The 13,571-nt window shown below is 37.1% G+C and overlaps 1 protein-coding gene across 1 annotated transcript; it reads right to left on the bottom strand.

Moving 5' to 3' along the window:
• Window positions 1–12,500: 12,500 nt before the first annotated feature.
• LOC149926233 (G2/M phase-specific E3 ubiquitin-protein ligase-like) lies at window positions 12,501–13,286 on the bottom strand. The gene has a single exon (XM_090161915.1). The coding sequence runs from the start codon at window positions 13,284–13,286 to the stop codon at window positions 12,501–12,503; it is 786 nt and encodes a 261-aa protein (XP_090018041.1).
• Between the last annotated feature and the right edge of the window lie 285 nt (window positions 13,287–13,571).

The following is a 13,571-nucleotide window of genomic DNA, read 5'->3' as shown; positions in this document are numbered from 1 at the left end:
ATTCTTTTTTTGGGCATTCTCATAATCTAAAAGTAAAAGCTCACAGCGCAGTTAGTTTTCAAAATAGCTTCGTAAACCCTTGCCTGTCCTAGCTTTCTTATTTAATCCAGAGAAGTTTGAAATGGTAATCTAAGTCCATTTTGATCTTCTATTTGTTACTATTTTCACTTAAAGCTCTAATATATACTGTGATAGTTGTTTAGTGAAATTGTATTTCCAATTTAGTTCATTTTTCCCCTGTATATGTGTTATATTTTTACTATGAAGGTCTATTTACTAAGACTCCCTTACATTTTCGGACGCATTTTTCTAAAGTTTGGCGGATTGCTGTTTAGTCAACATCCGAAAGGGAACATTGAAAATGAGGGAACCGACAGCCACAAAGAAAATGAACGTGACCCTAAAACGTAGGGTTTCTCCTCTAAGAGAACCACGTAACCCATAGAGTTAGACGTAAGCTTAATTATGAAATAGAGCCTCCGAAGGAAGTTTTCAAAAATTAATAGTTACAGATTTGGAAGTTTTCTTTATTTATATTTGGGCAGAGCCTCCGGCAGATAGTAACGAAATTTTACATTCAATGAATTTACAGAGAGGGTTTATGGCGATCTTATTATTATTCCGAATTTCTGCACTATGTAGTGTTAAAGGGATATTAAATACGAAGAACTAATTGGAGCTTCGATAACAGGCCCACCTAACAATGCACGCAAAGACCAGCCCCAAAACCCAGTTGGATGAAAACAAAATAAAAGGCATTTATGATAATAGTAAAATTTTGGAACAATTTGTCTCTCGTCTTTGCATTACATATTACACTTTTTTGTTATACATGTAGCTTATACTTTGAAAAAATATCCGAATTCTTCCAGACGTTGTTAGAAAGAATCTTTAGCTAATAAGCTAGAAAAAATAGCTAACAAACAGAAAAAAAGGGTTGCAAATTTGAAATTGGTTTGTTTATTAAAATAAGGTGGATTTGTATTCTATTTATCAATTAATTTCACATAAATATAAAATGAATTACTATTTTAGGCTTTAAATATCAGTTCTAAGAACTGAAAGAATAGTAGAGGGTTGCCGGGGTTAATGTTCTAGCTTGTATGGTTATAATAAATTACCTAAATAATATTATGTGAAATACCTAAAATATTTTTAGTAAAATTTTGTCTTTTCTAAAGAAAAACTTAATTCTTTTTAGAAATTCAAATAAATTTCTAGTGAGAAGAAGTAAATTCTATAAAAATTATACAGTATTTGCTTTTGAAAACTGTGTGTTTTCTAAAAACCCAACCTGTAAATTCTATAAAATTTTTTAAATAATTTACAAGTTAATATTTGGTGTTTTTAAAAACACTTTAAACCAAGTGCTTTAGTTATAGAAAATTGATCCAAATATCTTAAGAAAAACTAAGAAAATTCAACTTTACTTATCAGGGAAAAATAGGTGTTTTCTTAGAGAACACCCAGTTAATGCTATAGAAAAACTTTACAAACAAATTCTTGCGTTATAGAAAATTGACCCAAATATTTAATGAAAAATCATTAAAAACTCCAGGAAAAGCTTTAGATAGAAAACATTTATTTTCTATAGACAGATTCAGCGACGGCGATCCCGTGGGGGCTCCGGGGCCAAGGCCCCCAAATACAAAAAAGTAGGGGGCAGGGCCGCCACTAAAACAAATTATACGGAAAGCTCCCAAGATAAATTTACAATTTTTTTTCATTTGTTTTTAAAATTTTAAAAACCGAGAATTATCCGAAGACGTAGAATTGGAATTAATTATAAATGAATTTATTCGGATTTCAGATATCAGAAAGAACACTTTCTTAAAAATAAAACCTTAATATTATTTTAGTTTGATGTAAATAAATTTTAAATAAAAAAATAACTGGAGCCCCCACCGATTTTTTTTGCGATCGCCGCCGCTGGACTATGGAACGCCAAACCGGAAAAAACTGAATTAAAACACAATATTATAGTAGAGTCCATTATAATATAGTAGAAACGTCATATATAATATAGCAGGGAGCACTATAATATAGTAGGGAGCACTATAATATAGTAGGGAGCACTATAATAAAGTATAAAATTTATCTATGATATATGGTACTACGAACCGGAAAAAACTCATCTAAAAAATTCACCTATAATATGATAGGAAATTCATCCATAATAAAGTAGAAAAAATGCTTCTATAATATAGTAGAGACATGCTCACTTATATTATAGTAGAAAATTTAAGGAACGCCAAACCGGAAAAAACTCTTATATTATAGTAGAAAATTCATCTATAATATGATAGGAACTTCATCCATAATAAAGTAGAAAAATGCTTCTATAATATAGTAGAAAATGCTTCTATAATATAGTAGGAAAAATGCTTCTATAATATAGTAGGAAAAATGCTTTTATAATATAGTAGGAAAAATGCTTCTATTATATAGTAGGAAAAATGCTTCTATAATATAGTAGGAAAAATGCTTCTATAATATAGTAGGAAAAATGATCTATATAATAGTAGAAACTTTATTATAAAGTGAAAACCCTTCACTAAAATCAAGAATGCATTCAGGTACCTGATTGCATTTTTGGTAAAATATATTAGAAAAAAGAAAATTTTCAGTGAAACAGAACGCATGGGATTACCGATTGAACGCACCATAGCGGGAGGAATGACAAATCTTCCGCAGGGGATTCCGGACTGAACGCACTATAGCGGAAGGAGGGTGTATAGTGGTGGGGGATCAGAATGACAAGGGAACGAGAAAACGCTCTGATTTTTTGCCCCCACCACAGTCATATTGATGCTGACGCCACCGCTGAATAAAGGCGGCCGTACTTTAAAAACGGGAGATTTCAAGGTCATTTGAATCGCTTAGAAGTTAACGTTTGTTCCCCCCACTTTCAATAACCGAGCGTCGGTTAGAGAAACAGTGGAAAGTCGGTTCTAGCCAATAGCATTATTGTTATTAGTACATCAGACCCCTCGCGCGCCGTCTAAATTCGGATGGCGTACCCAGTCGTTACAGCATTTATAGAGGTTATTTGACAACAAAGATCATCAAGGCTCGTCTCTCTACCCTTTATGGTTATTTATATTAAATAACTAGTTATAATCAATGGAAATAGTCCGTACGATTTGTTTTTTTATTCTGTTTGTAACAACTATTAATTGTAATGACATTGAAGAATATATCCGCGAACTTCAACATGACTATGAAGAAACCTTAAGGAATCAACATTCGAATGATTTGAATGTAATTGAAGTCCTTCACCGAAGGCTCGAACAGCACTCTAGGATATTATCAAGTATTGCAAGTACTTTAGAACATAATTATATTCAAAACATTTCCCCACAAATTGGAGAACATTTAGAAGACATTAACATTTTATACAATGGCGTAACGTCTTTAGCAAATGAATTGCTCAATGTTCTTGAGCGAGAAATTGAATATACCGAATACTGTCAGGAATGTCCGCTGTCGTACGATGGAACACCTGGTCGTCCAAGGTACGATATCAGCAGAGAGCAGATACAATTTTGCCGACAAAATATTGGTTTATCGTGGAGCCAAACCGCTGATTTTTTAGGAATAAGCGTGCACAGACAATACCTTGAAATTACTGAAGATGCGCCCATTTCAGATGATGCTCTCGATAACCATATTTTATCACTATTAAACCAGAATTCAAACATAGGAGAAACCTACGTCCTCGGAGGATTAAAGAGTATGGGTGTACGGGTACAAAGATGGAGGGTTAGAGAGACGTTGAACGTATTAGACCCTATTGGACGAGCCCTCAGACGAAGAACGCCAATTAGGAGGCGAGTATACAAAGTTAGAGGAGCAAACGCACTATGGTAAAAAAAATTAATATAAACTTTAACATTATCATATTGCATTATTTAACCGAGGGGCAGATGTCTAGCGTGATTATTAAGTCACCCTCAAATGATTAAATCTGATTTAATCATGATTGAAAAAAATATCAAAAAATAGGAGATGACCAGTGTATTCATTCAACGTTTCTATACATTTTGATTTCCCTATTCACCGGATTTCTATGTACCGCGTCCGCAACTCCGCCGCGGACCGGGGACTCGGGAGCTACGAGGTCTAGAGTAGAGAGAGAAATTGCGAGGGCCTTCTAGACTATGGAGTATGGTGTATTTTTCTCAAGTAACCTTGGGCTATGGCCACTTCTTTCTCTAATATTAGAGAACGTAGTGCTATGGCCACAGTCTTAGGTGAGATAGTATTATAAGGCTTATAAAATGTGGTTAGAACATTTTATATGAGACCAATTAAAAAATTCATAATCTAGGGGCTCATTGGTCATAAGGACCAGTTAAATGGAAAACCTTATTTCCAAGGCTGGTCACTGTCGTTAACTTGCAAGAAGCGCCTTTGCTCCAACCATCGCAGCTTCGGGGACTGAAAATAACGTAAAAGGATTGCGCGGACGGATAATACTTAAAAGGAACCAACTGAGATTAGTCAGAGAAAGAGAGGAAAATATTATCTCACCAGGACGGATAATATGTTAAAGGGATGAATTAAGAAAACCATAAGAATAAGAGCACGTGTGGACGGATGACACGGTAAAGGGATTGCGGAGTGGGATAATATGATAAATGAATCACGGAATCCGACATAAAAATCACGAAATCCAAAGGGCTGTTCACAAATTACGTAACGCGGTAGGGGGGGAGGAGGGGTTTGTGCAAGCGTTACGAATTGTTACGTGGGGGGAGGGATAGTTCACTAAAATGTTACGTAACACATCTTATTTTTAATATCGTAGAATAAAATTTTCATCACTTTCAGAAAAAGTCGCAATTATTAAAAACATAAGCATTTTCATTGGTTTACCCACGCTTAAAAGAATTTCATATGACCTTGATCTACAGTTTCGCCTATTTTCCCACGCTCGGGATGGACAAAGGTGCGAGAACGATTAGTAAAATTTAGTACCTGGTCTTATTGTACTTTATTACCAGAATATTAGTTGTTTCGTACTATAAAAATATAAGGGGGGGTCGATATTTGTTACGTAATTTAAGAAGAGGGGTCTTTCCATTTGTTACGAGGGGGAGGGGGGGGTCCAAAAAGTGGTTTTTCTGCGTTACGTAATTTGTGAACAGCCCCCAAGAGAAATCTGGTAATAAATCAAACCGACCCCTGGGACACGGAAAGCGCATAAATAACTAAAATGAACCCGATTAAACCAAAAAAAAAAACCAAATGGAACGCGAAAAGATATGAAACCATTTATTTTTTCACAAAGCATCTTCAAAACCGATTTTGGTTCCAAACTGCACTTTAGGTTTATCCATTTACAATATTGTTTTAGAGGACGCCAAGTGCTTATTTAAACACTTATTTTTCTCAATCTACTCTATGAACCCTTATACCATATTATCCCACTCCGCAATCCCTTTACCGTGTCATCAGTCCACGCGTGCTTTTATTCTCATAAGTTCATACACCATGGTGTATGACTTATGAGAAATATACCTCAACGAGTGCATAAAGAAAGAAATCACCAATTATGAAAAATGCCCTAATATAAATATTGAATGCAATTAATCTAAGTACTACCAAAAGTAGCATAAGACCCAAAAGTGTGTCAGAACGGTATAGTAGTTAATGAGAGTTTGTCGCTAAGTAAAAAGGGGAAACAAAGGTGGGGTCAGAAAATACGTCATCAAACTCGAGGTACTCCAACGTCGCCGAGTGAGGCGTTTTAGAACGTATGTCTACGGGCGAGGAAATCGAAGAGAGAAATTCGCGCCAGACTATAGACTAAATATAACGTTGCTAGTACTATTCCAACTAGTAGGTTACGTAGTCAATAGTGCGACTAGGTCTCATTAGAAATTTTAATAGGCGCGAAGGTACAGCTGACACACTTTTGGGTCTTATGCTACTTTTAGTACTACCATAATTAAAATAAATCAGTGGCGTACCTAGGGGGGCGGCATTTTTCATTCAAGAAAAACAATGCGCGATTTAGTAATGGTTAACGTTTAGTCTTTTCTCGTAGTGAGACCGTTGTTACTAGCGATTTCATTCATTCATTCATTTGCGTATTCTTAGTATTTTTGTGCTTTGGCTGTAACGCAGGACACATTAACATTTAGGAAATTGGGAGGGGCTGCAAATTCGTGTTCCGCCACGGGCGTCAAAGGGTCTAGGTACGCCACTGACATAATAATAATCAGCTAGGCTAATACCCAAGGCACCACCGTAGGCCTAAGTCATCGAGTGACTTTTAAAGCCTTTAATTCAGGTGGCCGGGTTACAATGCGTAGGAGGGTGGTGGCAAGCCCTTCATGCCACGAGAGCCAACAGCTACCCTACATTAACTATGACCGTTAACCTCGACAAGTTTTTATGACACGTCCTATACCCCCAATTATATATATTACGAAAAATAACAGACATTACGTCACGAGCTACGCGTCCGGTGATAATAATTCGTAACGTTCATATTCTATTTCCCTGGTATTCGCTTAAAGAGATAGTTCCAGCTCGACTTTATGGCCTTCATTAGATAGAGTTTAATGTCCTGAATCCTAAAATATACATTTTATACCACTTTAAATTAGTATTTATTGATGAAAATTAACTTAAAATTATTTGTGAAATGTTCGCTTCCCCGCAAACTTTCCTATATTCTACGTCATATTCGGCTAAGCCGCGTCAGAGAGAAAACATCTTGCCCGTGAATGACGTCAGTAAAAGGAGACCCGGAGCTTACAGGGAAGCCGACCCTTTCATATAAAATATTACATTTAATAGTGAATAGTTATTTTTCAACTAAAATCGTTATTACTACTATAATTATTATGGTCATTTTATATATTTAATGGAAAAATATGGTATACGAAACAAAAACTGTCACTATCTCTTTAAGTTTTGCATTCAGCCCGCTTACTTCGTCTCCCTTACTATAGTTTGACGGTGACCACCAGTGTGTTAAATCTAATTTTGGACCCGTTTCATAGAGCGCGATTGCTATCCAACTTAGGGGGGCTTTTTAAAATATAGAATTTTGATATCATTCGTAATATAGCCAAGTAATAATTACTAATTAAATAAATTACAAAATCGTATTTTAATTATTGGAGCGAAGCTAGTGCTCGGAATTGTTTATTCATTATCCACAAATTTTCCGATTTATTTTAACCAGTTTTAACTTATTTAATTATGTTTTTTACGCAACCAAGCATTTATTTGAATAAAAGTGGCATTTATTTAAATAATTGTTTGTTTTATTTAAATAATAGGCTTAATCAATTTCGATTATTTAAACATTTTACAATTTTTATTCAAATATTGGTTATTTAAATAAATATTATTTAAATATCACCGAGCTTATTTTATTAATGGATAAAAATTAATCTAAATCCGAGCACTAAGCGAAGCGAACGAAGCTCCTCATTAGGCGACTCAAACGGATTTTAAAACGAATATCTATCGAACAAATAACACCATATTTTGGATATTTCGGCCATAAAATTTAAAATTATTATTGTTTTATTCTGAAAAGGCACATTGACAGCAACCATAAGCTGATTAGATGGCGTTTTATATTTCACGGCTGCATTGATGGGTATAGCAGGTTCCTCGTATACCTCGACTGCCTAACTAACAACAAAGCGAACAGTGTTATGACCTTATTCCAACAAGGAGTTCACCAATACGGAGTACCTTCACGTGTTAGAGGTGATAAAGGATCGGAAAACGTTATGGTTGCACAGTTCATGTTAGTTTCTCGCGGTTTGAACCGAGGCAGTGCATAGGTACTTTACTTATGTGGGGCATAGTAATAGGAAAGACAAGACTCTTTCAATGTTTGGGTCTTGTAACATATGCAAAAAAACTTACCAGGCCTCCAACGGCTCCACCTCTAATTGGAAACGGCATCTTGAGGTTGGTATATTTATACTCTTATTTATTTCAATTGCATTTTTTAAAAGAAATTCCTTTGTATACTGTCGTTTACCATAGGATATACATAACATTTCGCTGACGCCTCTAGTAGCGGATGAAATATCAAAATTTCAAATATTTCCAGAACCTTCTTCAACTACGAAGAAGCTATCCTCCAAACACCCCCAGCAGCTTCTATTCCGACGAGCCCTGGTTAATATGGTAGCCACCACCAATATATCGTTCAGTGCAGTTGAGAGCGAAGGATTTCGCACCGCGATTTCCGTTGCTAATCCAGCGCTGACGGTGTATTCGCGGCGCCAATTAACCAGGGATTTGGATTTCATCGTCGAGGAAGAACTAACCCCGAGACTTAAAGTTAGACTTCAACCAAGAAAAAAAACGTCGGTATCGTATAAATACATTTTATTTCTCGCAAAAATTCCAGAACGTACTGAATTCCATTCCGAACAAACATCTACATCTGACATTGGACATCTGGAGCAGCAGGCGAAGGGAGTCTGTGATAGGGGTGCGAGCCAAATTTATTGACTCAAACTTTGAGTTTCGGAATTTATTAGTGGCGTTCTCCCACTTTCCGGGGAGCCACACTAGAGAGGCAATTTACAAGATGTTGCGAGAAATCTTGGCCAAATGTAACATAGAGCCGTCCCGGGTAAGTGATCTATAGGTTTATCTCGGTTTGATAGCGTTCAACTTAATTTCTTAATCTAGGTTTCACGCGTTGGCGCGGACAACGCGGCCAATATTTCGAAGGCTTTGAGCTTGGCTGCGATGATTCCGAAGGCAAAGAGGTCGAGTACCGATAGCCAGGTTTCAGAAGTTGACCTGGATGGCTCTTTTTCGACGTGTCTGTCGTCAGAGGACGAGGTGCAAACGGAAAGTGTTGCCGAAGAAAGCGACGTCACGCTAGACGAAGGTTCGTTATATTATCTGTAGAACGTAAGAAATAGGTTTTATTTTGTAAAATGTACTTCAATCGGGTTTTCAGCTTGGAATCCTCTGACGCAAATAATAATTCCAGACGAAGACGGTTCCTCGTCCAATTTAGGTTGTACCGATGTAATATCCTTCGGTGTAGACGAGGAGTTAGATATTGAGATACCTGCCTGCTGGAAGCGGAAAAGATGTATGGCCCATTCCCTACAGATTGTAGTGAACCGTGCCATAGACGCTCCAGAAAGTGAACGGGCAAAAAACGTCCTTAAAAAAGTCAACTCCTGGTTAACTTTTCTGCAGCGGTCAACAAAGTGGTCCGAGGCATTCCGCGATATTTCCCCGAATGGCCAAGATATCAAATCAATTGGCGGGATTAGGTGGAACGCCACGTATATGGCCCTCGAACGCCTTGTTGAGGTATTAAATGGATTTGTCTTATTAAATTGCTTAACTTCACTTTATTTAATCGGCGAATTCTTCCAGCCTGACATGTTGAAATCTTTAGCCACGACGATAATGTCAGCCCAGTATGAGAAAGTTGCCACCGACTTGTCCTTACCGGATGACAACGACCTCCATATGCTAAAAGAGCTGCTGATGCTTTTAAAACCGTTTAAGGAGGCAACAGATATTTTTCAAGCTAAAGGGCCGGTGGCCAACTTGGTCATTGTCGAGCTTGTTAAGATCCATCGGCAACTACTCGACGCTAAGATACCGGTGTTTAAGTCATTTAGAAAAGTGTTGCTTTGCCGGTTGAGGTTGCGATTCGAAATGGAAATTATCGACGAAGACTATGTTGTGGCGGCGTTATTGGACCCAAGACAAAAGCTCTTTCTCTTCGAGTTCTTCTCTGGTATGTAGGTCTATTTTTACGTCAACCAATAAGCTCTAATTTAGCATTTATTAAACGTAGGTAACCCCAGTTTCCAAATCTTCGATAAGGAGAAAGTGAAAGCTACGCTGAAGAAGTACCTCGCGGTTTTGATTGAATCGGACCAAACGCAGCCACCAATAAGCGAAGCGCGTATATCCAGCCGAGGTTCTTTTTAGATTAATCGTATGTAGGGACGAAGCCAAGAATGAAGATATTGTTAAGGAACTACCATCCATCCAAGACGTCGACCAGGAGATTGAAGTTTATTTTTCCGAGAAAAACGAAAACGCAAAAACAAAGCCGTTGGAGTACTGGAAGATGTTTTAGAAGAGATTTACTCTTCTCAGTACTCTAGCTCAAAGAGTTCTCTCTATACCCGCTTGTACTGCTGATGTAGAGCGAATGTTTTTCGTAGCCGGTGCCATATACAGCTACAGGCGATGCCGCATCACTCTCCCTCGTATAGCGACCTTACTTATGTACCAGGAGTATAAACATATCCATTAACAAACTTCCGTAAGTAATAATAACTATTTGCAAGGACAGTTATCATTAATTTTCATTTTTTAGATTATAAATTACAAAAACAACTGTTGCGCCTTTCTCGGGATCTAATTTGAGCTTTTTTTTCTAACGTCACTACCGGGAGCCAAGTCTTCCAACGGCGACTGAAAATTTGCTAGAGATCGTAGACCATTCTTTTCAATGAAATTCACCAACTTATTATTTAATTTACGTAATAAAAATATTTAACTGTTTCTTTAGTTTAATATGCCTTATTTAAAACCAACTTTAGTTAATTTTAAATAATAGATTCCCAATATTTCTAAGTGCTCAAGTTTAGTGCTAAGTTAAATTAAAATGTGAATTTCACCTAATTATTTTATTTTAATGGAAACCCACGAAAGAAAGTAAACCTCCATGTACTACAATAATTTAATTTGCCATTATAATTAGAACCATAAATGTATTTAAATAGATTTGTGTTTGTACCTAAGTGCTAAATAAATTGAAATTGAACTTTTTACTATTTTAATGTCTATGTAGTTTTTGAAATATCTGAACTAATTAACATACCTCCAAAATACGTTTGAATAAACATTCTTGCATCAATAAAAAAATTAAGAAGAATCACATTTGAAAAATTTAACTCGAATTTCCCGCCTTTATTGAAAACTACCAAAATCGGAAAGAGTTAAAATGTTGACCTAGACTATTTCCACTCTTTTCCAAAGAGCTCGCTTGGCGAGTGACCAAAAGTGAAAAATATCACTATTACGAGTGGAGCTTGTCCTACAGAAAGTAAAAACCCCCATTCTTACGAGTGGAGCTTGTCCTACAGAAAGTAAAAACCCCCATTCTTACGAGTGAAGCTTGTCCTACAGAAAGTAAAAACCCCCATTCTTACGAGTGGAGCTTGTCCTACAGAAAGTAAAAACCCCCATTCTTACGAGTGGAGTTTGTCCTACAGAAAGTAAAAACCCCCATTCTTACGAGTGGAGCTGTTCTTCAAAACACGAATAAAAACAACTCTTGCCAGTGTAGCTCTACTACAAAAGTGAAAAACTCCACTCTTCCGAGTGGAGTTGTTCTTCGGAGAGTGGAGTGGGAAAAAGTGGGTCGCGAAATCACTCGCAAAAGTTTTTTACGAGTTTTGCCCATGTCTGCTTCAGACACGGCAAAATTAGGTTCGAAACCTGCCGGAACGGTTGTCTTACGAACTTTCTTCAAATAAGGTTAGCTACGTTCACACGTACCTCTTTGAAATCGTTTCTCAGTACCGAACCGGTTAGAAACGGATTCAAATCGCTGGTACGACTGCCAAGCAGCCAAGCTCCTTCCGGAATCAGTTTCCAACAGCACTGTTTCGGCGAATTTCGAAAAAATATTTTTTCAAGTCATCAAGCGACTTTTAAAGCCATTAATTCAGGTGGCCGGGTTACAATGTGTAGGAGGGTGGTGGCAAGCCCTATAAGCCACGCGAGCCAACAGCTCCCCACACTAACTATTCCCGTTAACCTCAACAAGTTTTTATGGAAGGGGAAACCGAAGAGCTCGAGGAAAAACACCTTTAGATTGCAAACTCAACGCAGAGGCGAAAGTAACAATTTTCGTTATTTACATTATTTCAAACAAAAATTATACAAAACTAAAAGTAAAGCCTTGGTAGACGCCGAGTCAAAATATATACGTTTAACCATAAGTAAAATAAGATAAGTATTATATTGACACTTAGTGAAAACAATTGCCAAACTGATATCATGTAGACGACGACGACAGTTATCGCAAAATTGAACTTATCTATCTAAATATCACTGCAATATTGGAAAAACTTAAAAATCTGTAACTTAGACGCAAACCGATATATCGGCCGCGTGATCAAACCGATGTCATATCGTTATATAATTTCCTTAATGCGAACAGTGGCGGATCTTGAGTTTGTGGGGCCCCAGGCGCACCCTGATCTCGAGGATGAACTTCATCAAAAGCGGAGGTGCTTCCTCCGATGCGCCTGTGCGGTAATCCGCCACTGAATGCGAAAGTTTGTATCAGTCAGCCTTCAGCCATTGTCAGCACTAAAATACCACCTGGCGATAGCTATAGTCATTATTCTAGAGTAAATAAGTAATGATTATATACCGGTTTTATTCAAAATTATGAAATCCACACTAAAGTAAACAATTTAAACTTTTTCAAAAACTAAAAATTAGCTACATGTATATTATGGAATTCCGAAACCGACGGAATTTTTTATTCCATCAATCATTATGTCAAAGAAATCGTCAAAAGACTCATGCACTGTTGGTAGAAAAATCTGTGGAGCACAGGTGTTAGCTTTGGGGTATTTCTTTTCGTCATGCAAAAAACCAATAGAAGGTTTATTTTCGAATCCTAGTGGAGGGATATGTTCTGCTCCCGTGGTAAATGAGAGCACATCGGCAATGGTGACGGAAGACGAGCCCTCATCGAAAGATTCACATCGTAAAATAAACTCTCTAAAAAATGCATACGCGTTACATTCTTTTTGGTACTTATTGCTTCCCTCCTCTGAACAATCGATGTAGCAAAACAGTTCAAAAAATTGGATGGCAGTTAAATCTCTATCTACGTAACAAAATAACGGGCGAAAAGCGTTAGGATTTTCTGTCATTTGTTGCAATACTCCAAGATTCTCTAAGCCTTCTTTGAACTTGAGACAGGCTTCTGTATGGCGCCCAATTACAAAATAATATAGAATATCCTTGACGATGATTTCTTTATCTCCAATTCCCTTTATATGTCTTCTGTTTGAGCCCGTAAGCGAAACCATATCCGACAAATTGCCTAACGCTTCATAAAAATCATCCAAATTGTTACTCTCGTCCAGACGGATTATCTTTTCCTTGAACTCCGCATCTTCTATATCGTCAATAGAAATGTTGATTTCTCTGCAATCAAGTTTTACAAGCGACTCAAAGGAAACAGAACTCACGCAACCAGGACCTGGCCCACCATGAACTAGAGACATTGATATAGCGGTACCACACAAATAGTACGTTTTTTTCCCAAACGCCATTGGGTTTGTTACCAGTGATCTACATTTCTCCGGTCCCGAAAAAATTGAGCTCGCCATACATTGTTTAATAAGGTATCTAAGGAATTCTCTTGTCGGTCCGCCAGCGTCAATAGCTGGTTCGTTAAATCCTTGAGCGCCAACGAAACAAACATCAATTTTGTTAGCAGGACAAAACCCTTTGCGTTTGAACGCCATAAAGGCGCATTCCATCACATTTTTTCGACTAATGTTAAAAAG

The sequence above is a fragment of the Leiobunum rupestre genome, chromosome 10, assembly GCF_980474605.1.
Source record: "Leiobunum rupestre chromosome 10, qqLeiRupe1.1.hap1, whole genome shotgun sequence".
Lineage (NCBI taxonomy): Eukaryota > Metazoa > Arthropoda > Arachnida > Opiliones > Sclerosomatidae > Leiobunum > Leiobunum rupestre.
This window is presented reverse-complemented; position numbering and strand designations above follow the sequence as displayed.

What these genes read in the sequence shown, in the direction of transcription:
- LOC149926233 (XM_090161915.1), bottom strand. Translation starts at nt 13,286, where the DNA reads ATGTCTCTAGTTCATGGTGGGCCAGGTCCTGGTTGCGTGAGTTCTGTT.